Here is a 19,949-nt window from a genome sequence, read left to right as displayed (position 1 = left end):
CTTCCAAACCCCCCAGTGATCATGGGGGATCCCATTGATCCCCATCTCCCATACATGGTATTGTCAGCCTTTTTAATTTTGCCAGTTGAATGAGTGTTGAATGAATGAATGACTGAATAATGGGGAAACTAGATTGTTCACAAAAAGTCAGTTCATATGATCAGTCAGTGACCTTTAGCTTTAGACAAATTAAATGTGCTTTAAAATGTTGCCAAGGGACGCCTGGGTGGCTCAGTTGGTTAAGCTGCCAACTCTTGATTTTGGTTCAGATCATGATCTCAGGGTCCTGGGATTGAACTCCTGAGTGGGGCTCTCTGCTCAGTGGGGTGTCTGCTTCAGGATTCTCTCTCTCCCTCTGCCCCTCCCCCTGCTTGCTCATGCTCTCTCTCTCAGATAAATAAATAAATCTTTAAAAAAATAAAAAATATAATGTTGCCAAGAAGAGAAAATGAAAAATTTCAAGTAAAATGTTGCAAAAATCTTATAAAAACTAAAATCATTCAATCTGTTATAAATTGCCATAAAATATAAATAGTTAAAAAGCAAAAGAAAGTCCCTTTATAAGACACATGTATAATTTGCATCAAACCATAAATACATATTTTATGCTTTTTCTCCTTTATTAATATATTTCATAATTTAAAAAGGGAGAAAATGGTCTCTGCTTTATATTACACCCTACACACAAGAAAATTCAAATCGATTACAGAGTTTAATTTAAAATCATGATCCCCATACATAAACTGGAAGGAAACACAAGCAAATAAAAATCTAAGGTGGGTGCTGAGTGGCTAGGAAATACTTTTTACGACATACAAGTAAAGGTAAGAACCATGAGGAAAAAAGATTGATGGACTTTATTACATAAAAATGCAAAACTTTTTTGTAGGTTTCAGTATTAAATAAAGAAAATGTAAAGGCAATGAACCATCTGGGAAAGATACATCGATGATATAAAGGATCTATCTATCTTTTGTGAATTTGGGCTGAGAACGCGGAGGCCAGACTCAGAATCTGCTGTTGGGGTACTTGGTGGGATTAGATTATAAGAGCATGTAGCAGCCTGGGCAGGGTAGATCTCATTCTAACCTCCAGAGCCTGGATAGTAACACACGTCCTCCACTGCAGACTGGCAGACTTTCTTGGGTGTCCCAATTCTATTCTCTGAAACGGAAATGTCGGCCTATGAAAATAAGGTAGGGGGTCCACTAGATGTATGTGTTTGGTGGCGATGTGAGGGTACAGTGGGCTTGAGAGTGACAAAGGTTTCAAATTCTAGGAGGTGGGAGCTCCAGATTTGCTACATATAAGAAGTTTGGAAAGGTAGGTACAGTACAAAAGGCTTTTCCAAAGGGCTTACACGAATATTGATTGGGGTGGGGTGAGGGGAGAAGTGGCAGGGAGAGCATCTCCATATTACCAACAGAAATTTACAAAGTTGAGATTCGTTAAGGAATTTCGTGAAATGAACCAAAAGTAACATTTTGTCGATTAGGCAAGCAACTGAATTAAATCCCATCACAAGCACATTTAATGCGGGTTGTGGGTGAATTTTGACCTGTTCAATGTGATATAGAGTGAGGTCTCCAAAAGCATTGTAAAGGGCTCTTGGATGAGGAGAACCATTGGACCAAATCAGAACACTGACTATCTTTCCAAGGACACATGCTCATCTTCTGGCAGGATTCTAACCCACTCTATCCTGAGAATGTGGCCTGCTTCAAGTCCCAACAGGCTGATTTAATTAGTATTGAATTAAGTGTGAGGAATTAGCCAAAGACCAGTGAAAGAATATAGATTTACCACTTTAGAGGTGTGAATACCAATACAATACTTCATTTTCCTGTCCACCTTTTCTTTCCTTAGATGTAATTTCCCCCCTTTGGTTCACACAGGTTTTTCAAGAAAAGCAGCCATTCTGAAGTGGACCCAAGAGCAAGAAAATTTTGGTCAGTTATCAAAGGTTGCCTTAGGAAAATGTTCCTGACAAGATGATCAATTTAAACCACCTTCTGTAAAGATTGGGTGTGTGTATTTAGGAAGTCCCTGGCAAACTGTCCCATCATGGCTGCGTGATCTTGTTCTCAGTGACTAACTTCTCTGAGCCCAAGCCAGTAAAAATCCAGAGAGGATGAGGAAAATGCACTGTAAATTATAGTGATTATTACAGTTTATGAATGCAATTTTGTTACAGTATGAATTTTATGGATGTCATAATAACTTCCCCATGCCCCAAGGAAAAAATAATCTCCAATCCACTCAGGGGGGTCTTGGCACAGTTCCCTTCGTTTACAATTAGGAATGGGATTTTGGACCCCGCTACAAAGCAGGCATTCCCCTGATTCTGCGAATTCAGAAAGTTCTCGATTGCTAGTTTCCGTTCCCTTATCTATAAATCGGAGACAATGGTAGCGCTGACCACTTCGGGGTTTTTGTTGATGTTGTTAAAATGACATTTATTGAATTACGTGTGAGAGACATTGAACCATATGCCAGGCATGGTCCTAAACAATGGGAACATATTCATTCATTTAATCCATAACAACCCCGTAGACCGAGTACAATTTTAAACTGCACTTTACAGCCAAGGAAACTGAGGCACGGAGGAGTTAAATCTTGACCTCCACGGCTAGGGTTCCAACTACGACAACTGGGCTCCAGAGCCTGGCAGTGTTACAAAGAGCTCAGCCCTGTGCCTAGCACATAGTGAGAGCTCGGTAAATCTTTATAGTGGTGGTTTTGTCAGTTCCACCCAGGGGGCTGCTCCAGAATTTCCACTTAGGAAGAGCTGAAGGTAACTGGTTTGTTGGAAGGGGAGGCTAGGGGGCGCTTGCATAGCAACCATAGTTCACTGCATAGCAACCATAATGTTTACTTGAACTGGGGGAGTTGCTGGGGATTGCGGGGAAAGGGAGTTAGCCGGCCACCCCCGGGCACACCACTTTACCGCGGAGACTAACAAGCGCGGTAGCAGCTGAAATCCGAGCTCCGCCCCGGAGCCGCCCGGTGAGCCGGCCCTCCGGCCAGCGCCCCCTCCTTCTTGAGGCAGATGGTTCCTTCCGTTCTTCCGGCTGGTTCAGGTTCCGCGCTCCGAGTCACAAAGCGCGGGGTCACGTGGGCGGGCCGGTGCGCTTTGTGACGCCGCGGGCCCCGCCTCCCGGCCCGCCTATCGGCGCACGCCAGCCCCGCCTCGCGCGCGCCGCCCGTGCAATCCCTGCTTAAGAGACCCCGGAGTGGGGCGCTCGCTTGAAGCCAGGCCGCGTCCGCCATAGTGCCTGGCTTGGAGGTGTCGCCGGCGCTGGGTGAGGGCCCGAGAGCGGCAGGGGGGCAAAACAAAAAGAGAGCCCCGAAGCCCTTGCCGTTGCCTGGCGGTTTCCGGGCCTCCTCTCGCGGTTCGGGGCCGAAAGGCGACGGGAGCGAAAGGCGAGAGAAGCGCGGAGCACACGGCGAGAGGAAGCGTCGGGGAGCCTCGGCGGCGTCCCCAGGGTCCGCCAAAGCCACCCGGCCGCTGGCTGGGGCCCGGGGTGGTGAGGAAGTGCTTCGAGGCCTAGTTGAGGCCTAGTACCGGCTTTGTGTCTGAGGCGGCGGCGGCGGCGGCGGCGGCGGGGGGGAGGCGGAGCCGGGGGCGGCCTGCGGGAAGGCCTCTCCTCCGCCGACCGCGCGTTTTTGGCCTAGGCCGCGGGCCGCTCGTGGCCTCCGGGGAGCAGGCGACAGGGGTTTGTGTGTGGGGGGGCCTGGGCCTGGGGAAGCTGACGCCGGTCGTCCGGAAGCCAGGAGGAGGCGAGAGGCCGCTCGTGGACTCCGGGCCTAGGCCCTCTCCCCCAACCTTCTCCCGGGGCCTGGGTCACCCCAATCCACGGAAAGAGAGACCAACCGGGAGGTGCGGCCGCGCTATGGACCCCTGACCCCGCGGGGTCATTCGGACTCTAACGTGTGGACTGACCGCTACTGACTGCACCGCCTGCCCCCCCGTCTCCTGCCGGCCCTTAGCATGAGCGAGGGGGACCCAGCCGGGTGACATTGTGCCCGTTGGCGGATTCTCGATTTCCCCTTTCCCCGTCCTCGTCCGCTTCCTCCCGTATGAAGTGCTTCTGAGTATCGGGGGGGCGGGGGGTTCTGGATTATTGTTTTTACGAACCCCTGCTTGTGGTTGGGGGGTATTTAATCTGAGGCCTTAGGGTCCTTCGGTGTCTTTTGAGTGTTTTGTGTGTGTACATATTTTGCTCTTAAGTTTATAAATATACATATATTGAGAGTGTCCACGTCTCCTCGCTGAACCTTAGGAATCCTTTGGCACCATGTCCTGTGTGCATTATAAATTTTCCTCTAAACTCAACTATGATACCGTCACCTTTGATGGGCTTCACATCTCCCTCTGCGATTTAAAGAAGCAGATTATGGGGAGAGAGAAGTTGAAAGCTGCCGACTGCGACCTGCAGATCACCAACGCGCAGACGAAAGAAGGTAAGAGCCACATGGGCTCCAGATAGTTGCTGGTTGAAGATAGATACTAGTTGTGCTAGATACTGGTTGCCTGGCAGAAGGCTAACCGCCATTACGTCTCTTGTGGGACTGTTCATTCTAATACTTTTGGTACAACTTTCATTGAGACCCAAGGGTTGCAGCGGTCGGCCTGGGAGTTTAACTGGCTTATTTGATGTCTGCTTACATGCGATCATCGGTAACAGGCTAATCTGAAAGGTTGAAGTCTGATTATTCTCAAATGTTATTTAAAATGAGGATTTTGGTGGGGGAGGGAGAGGGGTGTTATCCAGGTTCTTGGGGTGCTTGCCTTGTGGCGTTTTCCAGTTTGTTTTTCACCAGAAGGAGGGGAGGAGAGCATATGGAGGCTTCTTACTTGTTAAAGCAGCAGTGGAGATACTTCTCTAACTCTCTAACCTGACAGCGGTTTGGGGTTCAGTGGCAGGTTTTATGTACTACTTTTCTTCCTGTCCTTGTGCACTTAATTTATTTTTAGTTTGGAGTTGCCTGTGTTGTGGGGAAGGGATCCTCACTTAAATATTTTTGAGGATTTAATCCATCCAGTCATTAATGTTGGAATTGCTTTTGGAACTTGATGTGTTCTTATGTTACCACTTTTGTGTGTAAATTCCAGAATTAGTAATACAATAATTAAGTGGTTGAGGTCTTAGTTCATCACATTACTCTTAAAATTTAGTAGCAATTTAGTAAAGATCAAAAGTAAAGGCTTTTGTTTTTTAAAGTAGTAATTGCTAGACTTTACATGATTATGTTGTTACTAGTATATGGAGAATAGTAGGCTGCTACCACATGAGTTTCAAACAAGCCACTAATAGGAATTAAGTTCTTTCTCCTTTTTAAAAGCATTTTGTAATGTTGGGAATTTAACATTAGAAATGACAGTGTGATAAACAGTCTCTTCAGATTCTGGTTCTGCCTTTGTTTTGGTTTCTTTTTCTCGTTACTGTAATGCTGATGTGTAGTTTTCAGTAGGTCATTTTGGGATGAGAAGAAATAAAGAAGTTCTAATTAGCTTAGGCTATTTTATCGATCAGTAAATTTGGCTTAAGATGTGACTTGGGTTGAAATTGGGGGGAGGTCCCTCACTTCTAGCCTATATGGGGTTTTGGGTTTTGTTTTGTTTTTTAAAGATTTTATTTTCACGTAATCTCTACACCCAGTGTGGGGCTTGAACTTACAACCTCAAGATCAAGAGTCACACACACTACCAACTGAGCCAGCCAGTGCCCCTAGTCTGTAGTTTTTAATAGAGTAAATCTTGTCATGTAAAAGAGCTGTATCCCATTTACATCCAGATGTAAGTATAATTATATTAAGAAATGGCATGACTCAAAAATAATTCGTTAAGAAAGAACTTTATTTAGTCACATGGTAACACGTGAAAGAATATTCTCCGCTGCCCCCACCACCTTTTAAAATGTCATACCTAAGGGATACTTCACATGAAGCTTTGGTGATTGATTGTAATTATGTGTAGAATCCTCTACTTAAGGAGAGGAAAAATTGCTGTTCATGAGCAGTTGAGAAACAGCTTTTTAAAATACTATTCAAGAAAATACCTTAAAGGAAAGACTTTTTTTTTTTAAGGCCGCCAAAAGTGTCCCTTAAGTATTGTAGCCGCACTTCACAGGACAATTGGGCTTATAAGAATTTCAGGACATGCTGATATGTTAATGATACTTAAAAATGAGAGGAAGAAAATATAAATGAAAGTAAAGAATATTAAGGCAATTTTAGTCCTATACTTGGGCAGGTTTTACATTTTACTGGAGTATTAAATGATTTTATCATAGACTTTGTTCATTTTCTCCACCTAATAATTGAATACAACTTTGTTAGATTGGAGTAAGTTATAGTTGATGGAATTCTTGTCCAAAAATCTAAGAGTTTTGTGACATTGTGTTATTTTCTTTTCTAAGCCAGGAAATTATGTGATGTATTATTTTTACAAACCCTGAAAGCCAGGGAAGTGTTCTGCCCAGCAGCATATTTTCTTTTATATGTTTTGTGTGAATTGTCCTTACTGGAGAAAGCTTTGATGTTAGATTAAGAGAAGGAGCTTCTGGGGAGAGAGAGTGTGTTTTGTGCAATCCTCAAATTAAGGGAGGAAAAAATATTGGTGGTAACACAGAGGATAGTCGCTTAATGAATTTTACGGGAAATTTAGTGCCCCGTGTCACAGGCAGCTGAGTAAGAATGGGCTGGGTTTAACACCATTAGATTTAGAGAGTACAAAATAAATGTTTGTAGGGGCGCCTGGGTGGCTCAGTCGTTAAGCGTCTGCCTTCGGCTCAGGGCGTGATCCCGGCATTCTGGGATCAAGCCACATATCGGGCTCCTCTGCTGGGAGCCTGCTTCTTCCTCTCCTACTCCCCCTGCTTGTGTTCCCTCTCTCACTGGCTGTCTCTCTGTCAAATTAAAAAAAAAATGTTTATAGCCTCATAGTTAGGAGATTGCCTAGGAGAAGATGCTGAACTAGATCACTTTAATTTGTTTGAATTAATGTTTAAATTACCCAGTATATTACATTTCTGTAAAACATTCCTTAGAGTTTCAGGAATCTGTCCAAGTTTAGGACCCTTAAATCTTGATTAGACCAAAATGCTTGGATCAGAATTTCATGTTTTAGATGTAAGAATTCTGCTCCTTTATTTCTAGACTACCTTTCAAAACAAATCCCAAATGATCTGCCTATATTTTAATATAGCTTTCCCATATAAATTTGTTTTCCTACCTTTCAGCTTCTTCCCCACCTCCAAAAACAAACAAACAAACAAACAAACAAAAACACCCAACAAAACAAACCTTCATTCTGAACTTAAGTGTGAAAGATTTGAAAGCTGAGAATGAAGTATTTTTAAAAGACTCTTATCCATTTCTCAGATTCATCTTGTTTTTCATTCTGAAATCAATGGTCTTCATATTTTTGGATCAGAAATACACTGGCACCTGGAAAGGGTCTTTTGAAGCTAAAAGGCTACTTAGTAAAGTATTTTAAGGGTAGGAAGTCACCAGTGTAATTCAGGTACTTAAAAGGTCAATCAGAGCATCTGGTGTTGGGGCGTGTGACTTTTAGTCTGACACAGTACTGTGCTGATCAAATTAATAAATTGTCTTGGAAGGCTACAGTGAATGCTTTTGAAAGTTGTTACATATTCAGAAAGTCTTTGTCAAATGTTTGACACCAAGTTTTGTTTCTAAAATTTATTTTTTGAACATCTCCCATCATCCAGTTTTTCTTACTCAGAGCTTGCTTGAAATTTGGAACTATCATGAACTATCAAGATGATGATAGTCTCTAACGGTCTAGGAAATTGCATCGCTGTGATTGGATGCCTGTGAGATACAGTCTACTCCTTGAAATATACTGAAAAGAACCCTTTCTTGAGCAGTTTAGTTTGTAACAGGAAATAACTAATAATGTTATGATTAAAATTAATAGAGTATATATAAGCTTAAAATGCTCACATGTGTGATAAATTAGAGTAACTGGAAGAACAGAGGTAGTCAGCCACTTGGTGCTGAGTAAGTGAAGCAAGTAAACTCCACAATCTTAAAAGAATGAACCCTAATACCTGATTGTGTGATTGGGGGAGATGGGTACATTCTCATGTCTATCTCCCTATTTTTCTTTTTAGTAATTTTACAGATTCCTTTCTCAGGAAAGCTTTTTACCCATAGTTAAGTTAATTGGTCCAGGTTCTCTCTTAATTTCATTCTTCCAGAAGTATTGCAAGTAATAGGGAGTTTAAAGAGTAGAAAAATAGGATCCATTCATCCTCTCTGTTTTCTTCTCAGTTACATCACTGTTCTTCCAGTTGGCTTAAGCCAGGAACCCAGTTTTTTATGCCTGATTGCTCTTTTTCTTTCATCGCCCCCCTTAAATCCATTGATAGCCTTATCAATTCTGCCTCAAAACATTGTGATTCTCTCCCTTCATCTGTCACATCGCAGCACAGACCATCGTCTCTTACTGGGACTTCGCAGCAGCCTCCTTATTGGTCACCCTCTTTGTTCCCCTATGGGTTCATTGTCCACAAAGATAACTGGAGTTACCTTGTTTGTTTGTTATTAATGTAAATCAAATTGTTATCATTTTTGTTTAAAATCCTTCAGTGACTTCCTGTTGTACTTAGAAACAAAATATAAATCAGTGTGTGATCTGTACCTTTCTATTTGTAGTTCAAGTCATTCTTTTCTTTCATTATCTTCCAGCTATTCTGGACTTTCTATGATTTTTTTTTCACTGCTTTTCTTTCTATCTGAAACACTCTTTGTCCAGCTTTTTTGTATATCCGTCTAGCTTCTCAGTCTTTAAGTCTTAATTAAGGGTTCCTTAGAAGGGCCTTAAATCAACATTCTATCTGAAGTTGTATCCCACTACTAATTCTTTTTACAAAACTTTTTTCTCTATTCAAAACATGTCATAATTTCTTTAGTCTATTGTTTTTAGTAATAGGTTGAGGGGCTAGGGCGGAAAGAATGCCTTCATTTTAAATAACAGCTTTTTCTCATAGTTAAGATGCTTAAATAAACTAAAGCATGACTTAGTCTTACTGAGATTTGGGGTTCCACAGAAATAGGAGTTCTAGAGTCAAGAACCTGCTGAGAGTATTTGGTGTTCTTTGAAGAGAACCTCCTTATGGCTTTGGATATTTGTTCTGACAATAACAGTAATCCAGATGCAAGGAACATGTAGTGATTAATGCTCTTTTAAATTTAAGTACATTTTCCATAAAATTTATGTTTGGTTGAAGTTTTCTAATTCTTGAGGACTGACTTCTCCAAATCGCCAAATAGAAATTCAACTGTCTCTCTTTTTTACAGAATATACTGATGATAATGCTCTAATTCCTAAGAATTCATCTGTAATTGTTAGAAGAATTCCTATTGGAGGTGTTAAATCTACAAGCAAGACGTATGTTATGTAAGTATTTATCAAATCTCATGTATTTAAGTCCTCAAAATAGACTTTTTTGTTTTTTGAGAAAGAACAAGTATTTTAGAACTGTAGTCATTACCTTAATATCTTCTTAGTCCTTAAAACTGTGAGGATAGGTTCATTTTTTCCTGGTTTCTTCCCTTAGTTAACTTAATCTGTAGTTAGTAGTATGAGCTATCAGGAAGAATTTTTTGCTATATAAGTATGTTAAAAGATTTGTCCTAAATATTTTGATGGCATCCAGAGTGTTTAGTAATGCTAACATTTGCTCCTCAAAAAGGGGCTTTTGTTGGGAAGCTGTAGAGTTTATAGGATTTATGGAATCTGGCTTAGGTTTGACTCCGTAGCTGCTTCACGCCAGTTGTGTGACTTTGGGTAAGTTATCTTAAGCCTCAAAATAGATTTCTCAAAATAATATAGGGATATGAGTACTTGACTCAAGAAGAGAGCTGGAAGAATTAAACAGTGCCTGGCCCATCGTAGACTCCCATTATTGGAGTAAGAACACAGCAGTATTTTAGCACCAGCCTAGAGCTTAAGGAATTCATGAAAGATGCAGAATTAAAATATATCTTTTAACTTTACCTGCCTCCTTGCAATTTTAACAGCGTTAGAATTATAATAATGTGAAAAGGGTAATTTCCACTTAGAAGTTAGGTAGCCTTATTTGAAATTTTGGCAAATTCTGCTTTTGGCCAATGAAAAATTCTGGAATTTGCTAGTCCTGGGAAATGGAATGTGTTCTTGGAATTGAGGTAGAATAGTCATTTCTTGGAGCTTTACCTCATATGGGCAAATTCATTCTAAAATTATTGTCGTTAGTTTGCTATAAAGTTATATTCCATGTTCTAGCATTTGGAGATCCTTTTGTGTAATATCTTCTGTATAGCACCAACTTAAAAACCTGCATACTTTTTTTTTTTAATAAAAGCCAAGTGACTTATGTGCTTTTAATTTTGTGTAATTTTAAGAAATTATAAGGGAATAATTAATTCCTGGAATTTAGTGTGAAGTTACACTGTAATTTACCAAGTGCTTTTTAAAAACAGTAAACATTCAGTTTTCAGTTGATTTTTTTTTTTTTTTTTGATACTAAGAAACTCTTAGGGAGAGAATTATTTGAAGTACATGGGAAAATAAGTTGCCTCTTAAAATTGTGTGTTAATTCACTGTGCGATTTCCTTTGTAATCTGTTTGTCTCGTAATATGCCTCTGAGTTTATGAAAGCTTCATTTTTATCCAGGACTTGCAAATCACATGTAAACTTAGAAACTCCTTTCAGATGCGCACTAGCATTTCTCTGTAGTCAGGATAGCGTAAACTTCGACTGAGCATTTAAGCGCTGTATTTAGCAACTCAACCCCTGTCCCCTTTCCTGTGAGGACTTTTAAAAGAGTTTCTTCTTGGGCTTTATTTGTATGTACTTTAAAAAATCAATTTGTTCAGTTCTTCATAACCATCAAACTCATTCTTTGAACTAATACACTGTCAGACTATATTGAGTTTTTCTGGAAGTTAGAATTCTCGTTTAATCTTTGGTCATTGTTTTGAGACTTAAAAGAAGTTAAAGTAACTATCAGCCTGTCTTTCTGGACTTGAAATTTAGTTTTTGGAGCACAGCAATTTCTCAGGGATCCAAATTATAAATGTTAACAAGAAAATCTGATGTATGAAAATTTACATTTGTTGTCTATTAGAAAACCAGGGAATAATGTAATTTGGTTGTTCAGTCTATTAAGAAATAGCTACAGTGTTTGTTAACAAAAGGTCTTCATAATACCTGTGAGAAAACATCTATTGTAAATGGCAGGTTACACCTATTCTAGAATTCCTTAGTACGGAATTTTATTTTATTTTATTTTATTTTATCTTATTTTATTTTATTGCCACAAATAAGTCTTAAACTAAAGGTGGTAAAGATTAATCAAAGTAGTGTACTTATAACTTAGGAAATTGGTTGTTTTTAAATCTTTTTACTAAAAGAAATTTGTGTGCATAAAGATACGTGATTAGAGATATGTATTAGAATGTTTTAGCACAAAAATCCGTAAATAGCTGCTTATAATTAATGCCATTTTCATTTTTGTTTATTTTTTAGAAGTCGAACTGAACCAGTGATGGGAACTTCAAAAGCAGTATGTAAAAACACAATCTCACACTTTTTCTACACATTGCTTTTACCTTTATAATGTAGCAGTGAAGTAAATCATTTAGAACTTAATATCCAACTGATCATAGTACATATTGTAAATAAAATGTATTTTGATGACAGCTCAGTTGAATATGGATATATGTGGCATAATTTGCACACTTACTTTGTAGAAATGGGTAATTTGTGCCCCCAAAAAACACTGTTTCATATTAAATATAGCATCCTCCCTGTATGACACTGTGTTGTACAGTTAATGTATATGATTCTTCTTAGCTCGTGTAGGTTTTACACTAATGAACATGATAACATGTTCTACATCTGTCTGTCTATAGTTAGTATTTTGTATGTATGTACAGGCTGTTGTGTGCTTTTTGTTTCTTGCAATAAAAATAATGTTTGGAGTGTATATTTTGCCATTTTCACGTTGTATCACTTAGTTTTTGTTAGTTTTTTTCCTGCCTGATTGATGGCTTTAGAAAATGCATTAGCAATATGCAAAGCTAATGTTAAACTTTGATGCTTTCTCCAAGTTCAGACACATATAGAAAAGAGCTTTCCAGAGACTTTTGATGCAGCTTTATTAGTTTTGTCTTATTTGGCAATTTCAAGCTTTTATTCTTTGTTTATATCTGTACTATAAAGTGAGACCTGAAATTGGGCCCCCGTGAGTATATAAATGTCTCATTGGTGATTTATACAATTGAGTACATTGTTTTTAAATTTTAATATAAGGTCTTCCACTTCCAGCCTGCATAGTTCTCCAAACTCAAGTATTTCCCTCTTTCTCATAGAGATAAAATGCTGCATTAATTGTAAGCTAATTGAAAGCTGTAGTTCATCAAAGGTAACTCCGCTTAACCGGGATAACATCTTAATTTTTATGATCATAGCTTGAGTATGACACTATGTTGACTTGGAGGTCGTAAGTAAAAGGGAGCAGTATTCCTAAGTTGTGGGGTGACACATTTGTTTCGGAGCGTAGGGCTGTAGTAATTGGGTTCTGTAAACTTGATGGTTCTCAAAACATTTTACTGCTCAGGCTTGATCTGTACACAATACAAGATGTCTGAAATCTTGATTTAGAATTCAAGGGTATTGCTTGCTGTTTTACTTTATCCTTTTTAAATACTACTGATCTTTAATTGTGTATCAGGCATTTCACTAACCTTGGATCATTGCATCTTAAACATGATAATATAGAATATCTGAACTTTGGACTTGTTCTCTAAAGTATATGGCCTTTAGTTCTCATGGAACTAAAATATGGTGATTCAAAGATCAAAACTTAGTGTTTTGGGGTCCCCCCCATGCACCCCGGGGTATATGGGGTTTTTTGTTTTTTGGTTTTTTTGGTTTTTGGTTTTGTTTTGTTTTGTTTTGTTTTTTGGGTTTTTTGGTTTTTTTGGTTTTTTGTTTTGGTTTGGTTTTTTGGTTTTTCAAGCATAATGCTGTAAAAAACTGTCCAAGTTTCTGTTTTGCTGGTGATTGGTTTAAAACTGATTTTATGTATCCAAATGCTAGCACAAATTAGAGTGACTATCCTGGTGACTGTAGTAGTTAATGTAACACAAATTTTGTATAAAGTACTTTTATATAGTATTTAAACTAATTCAGATGAAGTTTTATTTCTTGAAAACAGTTATTTCCTTTTTGTTTATTAGCATGTGTATAAACACAGATCACATGTTCATAAATAAAGTTAACATTCTTTTAGCCTTGTGTGTTCCCTGGCATGTCTGTATTACACTACAAGAAGCAGTTTATTTTATGCTTATTTAGGTTTCTCTTTTCTTTTTTTCTTTTTTCTTTTTTTTTTGATACTTTTAAAGTGGCTTTAATTTTTAGGTAGAATGTCTGAAATGGAAACATTAGATAATATCCCCATCATTTATTTGCTTGGGGTACATTGCTGGCGTTTAGGATGAGGATATATTCATCAAGCATAATTAATGCCCATTTTACAAATCACCTGTTATTGTACACATTCACAAAAGCCAAGTAAGATAGAGCCACCAAACCAGATTTCTAACTTCTAATTAATAAAAGTAAATGTGTGTACATTTTTGGTAACCTAAGCCAGTTGTGGTCAAGGATGGCTATTTATCTATATTCCTTAGCTTTGTTTTATTTAGTCATCCTTCCATGTTGGTACTGCAAAGCTGGGTGTTCTTCCTGCTTACTAAATATCAGAATCGCATTTTGTAGGATCCTTTAATTTCAAGCAAATGTAGGTGGCATAAAAAATTTCAGATTCTTTCTCCCAGAAGCAAGACCACGAATTAGATGTGGGGAAGTGGGTTAATTTTAATGATGTCCAAAGTATGCATTGATCAGTTTTTTTAAAATACTACTTTCTTTAACATGGTGCATTTTTTAAATCATTAATATCTAAGAGTTAATACATTTATTCATGCTCAGGACATGTAAATTCCTAGTCATTTTAAAACCATTTCTTGTCGGCAGTTTTCACTTAATTTCTAGTACCTTGCTATATGCAGAAAACAGTTGGATGCCTTTCTCGGTTTGTGGTAAATTTTACTTCCTTGTGGATTTTAAGGTATTTAAGGTGCTAGAGTAATTGTTTGGTGGAAAAAAAAAAGTGATGTAGATGTTGTTGAATATCTGAAACCACTTTATAGGATACTAAAACAAGTTGGCAGAAAACTAAAAGGGCAAGGAAGCCCGGCTTAAGAACCAAAAGACAGCTGTATCTTAGGAATGGGAAGAACAAAAAATGTTAGTATTTTAGTTCCAGCTGTAAGAAAGTTAATATAGCTGCTTTCTTTTAAAGAAACGATCAGTATTAATATTGTAGACCGTAATGGATTTATTTTGAAAGGCTATTAATATGTTTCTTTGGTTAGAAACATAGATGATGCCTGACAGTAATTGTTCAGTTCTTGCTGCTTAGATTCAAATAATTCCTAGCCGATGTAAAATGTAACCCTCTTCAAAACAGATGATCAGAATTTATTCTGGATAAGAAGGATATTTGTGTATTTTTTTTTTCTTTAAGCTTCCCTTTGAGATTAGTTCTGTAACAAAAGAGCACTTAAAAGCTAGATGAGAGTAAGAACACGTTGGTGGATTGTATGGTTGTGTATTAGGAATGTGGAGTTACTGCATTGTAAACTCTGCCATGCCTCAGTGGGGAGCTAAGAATCTTTTCTTTAAATAAGCATCCCAGTAATATCCATTAAACTAACTTTTAAAACCCTAAGATATTTATAAGATGTATTTTAAATTTAGCCAATATTATTTTTACTTATTGAACTCCTACTGTGGTAGGCAGTGTGCTAAGAACTTCATATTGAAACTGGTAACATTTCTATTTGGGGCTCTCAGTCATGCTGCTTTTATTTTAATACTCTTAGTTCTCTGGAGTATTTGCAAAATACCTGATGGAGACTCACTTTGTTGTTGTTGTTGTTGTTGTTTTTCTTTGATCCAGACATCTCGTTACATCCTCTCCATTTTAAACAAGAGTTCTGACCAATAATGCATGAGGAATTTATAACCTGTTGAATAAGCAACCCAGTTACTACATAGGAAGCTAATAACGTTTTCATTTTGGCACACTTAAAAACAGGGAAATCGTATCTTTAGAGTTATATGCTAAAGGGGTGTGTATGTGTGTGTGTGTGTACGTACGTGTGTAGACACATACACATACACTTCTAAAAACATTAAAATCATTTCAGGGATCAAATAAACATTTTTTAATATCACATTTGAAAATACATTTTTAAAATCCTTCTTATATCCTTCAATATATAATACTTGTTCCATTTGATTAAATGAACTTTCTTCACACATTAAAGTCCATCCTCTTATAATAGCCCTCTTTGCCTTTGCCCAGGCTACCTTTGGTTTCCCTTTTTTTGCCTTAACATCTTTGCCCTGATAAAGCTGTGGCTTCTTTGGCAAGAAGCCATTCTTACTCTTTGTATGGGAGAATAAACAAACTTATTCAGAATGAACAGTACATGCTCAAAAATAGAGAAAAAAGTAGCAATTATGTGGGAGCTGTTTTATTAAAGCAATTATCTGAGCCTTTAAAGAGCTGCTTGTTTTTACAATGTTATATAATGGCATTCCAGGAAAGTTAGATTTCTTATTCTCTCGTCTAGTGTACATTATCTTAAGCATTATCCAATTTAGAGACCATTGATAGACACGGGACTCTTCTTTAATATTTAGTCAGTGCTCTGAACACATTTTCTGTGATATATTTTTCTTTACCCTATTGTTGTTCTTTTTTTCATTGTAATTGAGTCCCCCTCAACTTTAACCTTTTACTGTGTGTGAAATACGTAGAGAAGGGTAAAGCAGGGTGAGCTACAATTTCAGCTTTAAAACTGGAAATGACATTCTTTAGAAAACGTCTAAGAAAATGCCCAATATTTGAACATTAAGTGGCAGTAGGGACTAAATGATCACTTTCAGTTGTTTTCAGTGTGGAACTTGAATGTGTGTTTAATTTTTTGTGAACAGATTGATGACTCTTCTGCGTCTATTTCTCTGGCCCAGCTTACAAAGGTATATATATATATATATATATTCTTGAAAATATAAATTTTTTTCTAACATCGTATTTTTTTAATGTGGAACAATTGTTTGAAGAGGGGTTGGGGGAGGATGTATTTTGCGAAAACATTGTACACATTATTACTATCCTGTAAAGAGTAGTTGCCGTTTTGAGAAGATAGGGGGAGTATTTTGGCAGCCTCACCATAATGTTGGAGTGTTGTTCATCTTCAAGACAGAAGAAACACATGAAGCTACACTTACTTGGTTTTTTTTTTCCCTCATACATTTTGTTTAATTATACATTGGAAACTAACAAAGTTCTGGAGGAATTTCCTGGTTTTGGCTGTAAATTACGTGGACTTTCTTTAAGCAGCCAAAATAGAAGCTTTCCTTTACATGGACGATTGCACGGTTATTTCTTGAATATTTGAATTGATCCCATGAAGGTCAACATTTTAAATGTGTTAAAATTGTTTCTTTATGCTATAGACTTGTAGTCTGTCTGCATTAGAAAAAGTTTTAAACAACCTAATTTGTTTGAACACAGACTACATGAATTGTGTAAATGTATAAAGCTGTTTGCAGGAATATACCAATGTGTATGTTTGGCAGAGGGGCAAATTGTTACCTCCTGAAATAATTGTATATGCCATGTTTTGCGATAAAATTGCTTGCATTTTCTGCTCAACAATGTGTACTTTTGTTTGGGAAAGCACTAGTGATGGATTACTTTTTAAAACAATAGATGTAGCTTGCAAATCATGCCTTTAAAAAAAAGAAGACCTATGTTACAGAATAGACAGATTTTTTTAGGAGCAAGAAGGAAGTCTTCCAGTTTTCCAAAAATCCTTTTTTCCCTACTATCAGAAATGTAAAACCAAACTTAAGTAACCAAGATTAATGAGTTGGATGGATTTTCCATTAGTGCTGTCCCTATCTTATCCTTGGCTTTGTTAGAGGTTGTGTCCTTTTACCCTAGAATGTATCCCCCAAAAATGTCCTCGTAACAAATAAGCTTTTTAAGCTCTTGTTCCGGGAAAACTAAACATTAAAATTGATGATTCTAAGACACAAAGTGGGCTGAAACCATCCTCTCTTACCATTTTCTAATGCAAAGTGGTCTAGCATAGAGTTAACCTCTTAAGCAGTTTATAGTTCACGGTTTTAATTCTTATGTGCTGTAAGGACCATATTTGAGTTTTGGTCTGTTCCTACCATTGTTTCTTTGTGGGAAGCAGTTGGGGAATTTTGGAGGTTTGGGGGATTTTTTTTTTTTTTAACTTTGTAAATTAATGTTTGGGTTCAAACAAATTAGTTGTTCAACATCTGTAATCCAGTTTTCTGTAAATGTTGCTGTTGTTCTAAGCTCTGTTAATGTTAAGCATTCTTTGTATATAAAATTACAATAAAATGTTAAAACTGGTTGCTTGTTTTGTGGATGAATGTAAAGATAAAACCCAATGAATGGCTGATGTGAGTGCTAGATGCTTGAAGATTAAAGTTATTAGGACTCACTCCCTTAGACCCTGCTTATATCTAGACTATTCTGTGTATAATACCTTAAAGATTAATGAAATTCATAAGACTTTGGAGAGTTGGATTTAAAATTATGAGTGCTCAGTTGCATGTGCTTTGCACTTAATTTGAAACTGATGCTACTGCTTAAAGAGCCTTCTGGCTTAATATCAGCTGCATAATATGTTCAGTTGTTCTATCTACAACCCTACCTCCAAGTTGTAAGTCTTTGTGTTGTGACACTTGAATTATTTTTAAGATTTAAAATATCAAGTGTTTCCTTAATCTGTTTTTAACTCTTAGAGGAGTCATATGCAAATCTTAATGTAAGATACAAACAGGGTCTAAGGTTTGAGTGCCCCCAGAACAATCTTCCTCAGCCCTGCAGACACCCAAACATCATGTAATGGCCTAAGGAACTCCCGGTGCCTCTTCTAGGTTATACATGTAAATAGTTTTCAGTTTTAGGTTTTATGCAAGATTAGATACTGCTCTTTACAGGATGAGTGGTGTTGTCTTTGGCTGTGTGGTCTTAAATGTGTTTCTAATGTGTGTGTCAAATAATTACCTGTTAAACAGACTGCCAATCTGGCTGAAGCCAATGCTTCTGAAGAAGATAAAATTAAAGCAATGATGTCGCAATCTGGCCATGAATACGACCCAATCAAGTAAGTCCATAAATGCTTCATACTAATAGGTACTTTGGGGTGGGTTTTCCCCCCCAATCAAAAGCATCATTTTTTCAAGTTTTTGTGTACATATAATTTTTTTTTCCTTTCAGTTACATGAAGAAACCTCTAGGTCCACCACCTCCATCTTATACCTGTTTTCGTTGTGGTAAACCTGGCCATTATATTAAGAATTGCCCAACAAATGGGGTAAGTCCAAAGTGGAAACCCTGGTACACCTTATTTTTCTTAATTGTTTCTTAGCCATTGTGTTTTTTTCTTGGTGACTACTGCCTTTTCTATTACAGTGGCAAATGAGCACAGGCTCTGGAGCCCAATTGCCGGGCTTCAGACCTTGGCTTTGCCACTTAATAGCTGCGTGAGCGTGGGCAGACTACTTGATTCTTTAGGCCTGTTGTTTCTTCTCTGTGAGACTGAGATGCTCATAGCATTTCCCTCTCGTGGCTGTTGTGATGATTAAATGAGAGTGTAAAGCCCTACAAATAATAGAAGCAGTTAATGAGCACTGCGTGTTATTTAATATTAAGTAAAGGTAACTGCTTTCTTTCTTCCTCCTTTCTCCTTTTCCTTCCGAATAGGATAAAAACTTTGAATCTGGTCCTAGGATTAAAAAGAGCACTGGTATTCCCAGAAGTTTTATGATGGAGGTGAAAGATCCTAACATGAAAGGTGCAATGCTCACCAACACTGGAAAATACGCAATACCAACTATAGATGCGTAAGTATGCGAGTTAGGTATGACCTGTGAGGCCGCCATCCGGCCAGGCGCCAGTACTCTCTGTAGTCTCGGGCTCATAACGTGGCTATTTGGATTTCTTGTGAGCACTGATTGTATAGCAAGACTGTTAGTCTCCATGTGTTGCATTTCTGTGTGAAGAATGAGAGGCTGCAGTCTGCTCCATTAAATGCAAATTTAAAATGGATTTGGGGTTTTTTGTTATCACTGAGTGCCACTTCCCTTGTAGTCTTCTGATTTTTTTCTTTTTCTGTCATACCCTGCTTTCTTCCTCATTCACATACTCCCACATAATCTTATATGCTGTCTACATTTTTTAAGTGAAGAAGACAAATACCTTAATCCTTTTGAGAAACAAAAGGCTTAAGCATAAACGTTTTACAAGATGTCAAGGCAAATATAAGTGCCAAGAATAAATGAAAAGTTGAGTCCTCTTGAACAAGTTTGGATATACTGTGTGAGTGTGAAGATTCTAAAATATGGTTTATTTTCTAAGCCATTAGCTTAGAAGAGCTACAGCGCTATATGCTACAGCTTCATGCTTATTTTAAGTGGGTTTTCAGATTTTACTTAATGAGTCAATTTTAATGAAATGGATAGATGTGAAAACCTAGTGGTATAGTTCAACTAGATAACTTCTCATTTTATCTGCTCTTATTGATACATCTAATTACATTTTCAGTTGCCCTGGGCAGCTGTGAACTCACGTAATATCGAGCACAGTATTAATTGTCCCTTTGTACTGCATTCTTTAACCAGTCCTCCAGTGGATTATGAAGTGAGCACGTCCTCAGGACATACCTTGAGAAACATCAATTTAGAGAATAGCTGGCAGTGTTCATAGTGACAGGGAAAATGTGCAGCACAGTTTTCCTCAGTTTC

The 19,949-nt window shown here is 37.9% G+C and overlaps 1 protein-coding gene across 2 annotated transcripts in view; it reads left to right on the top strand.

Annotated features, from left to right (window-relative positions):
* The first annotated feature begins 3,227 nt into the window (after window positions 1–3,227).
* RBBP6 (RB binding protein 6, ubiquitin ligase) overlaps window positions 3,228–19,949 on the top strand; it is a 30,775-nt gene continuing 14,053 nt past the window's right edge. For both annotated transcript variants that reach the window (XM_008697154.2, XM_008697153.2), the window contains exons 1-7: window positions 3,228–4,464; window positions 9,331–9,430; window positions 11,544–11,580; window positions 16,092–16,136; window positions 18,222–18,310; window positions 18,424–18,520; window positions 18,910–19,049. In XM_008697154.2, coding sequence (XP_008695376.2) covers window positions 4,299–4,464; window positions 9,331–9,430; window positions 11,544–11,580; window positions 16,092–16,136; window positions 18,222–18,310; window positions 18,424–18,520; window positions 18,910–19,049 — 674 coding nt within the window. In that variant the 5' untranslated portion in view covers window positions 3,228–4,298. The remainder of the gene's footprint in view (window positions 4,465–9,330; window positions 9,431–11,543; window positions 11,581–16,091; window positions 16,137–18,221; window positions 18,311–18,423; window positions 18,521–18,909; window positions 19,050–19,949) is intronic.

This window comes from Ursus maritimus, unplaced genomic scaffold, assembly GCF_017311325.1.
Source record: "Ursus maritimus isolate PB19 unplaced genomic scaffold, ASM1731132v1 scaffold_2, whole genome shotgun sequence".
Lineage (NCBI taxonomy): Eukaryota > Metazoa > Chordata > Mammalia > Carnivora > Ursidae > Ursus > Ursus maritimus.
This window is presented reverse-complemented; position numbering and strand designations above follow the sequence as displayed.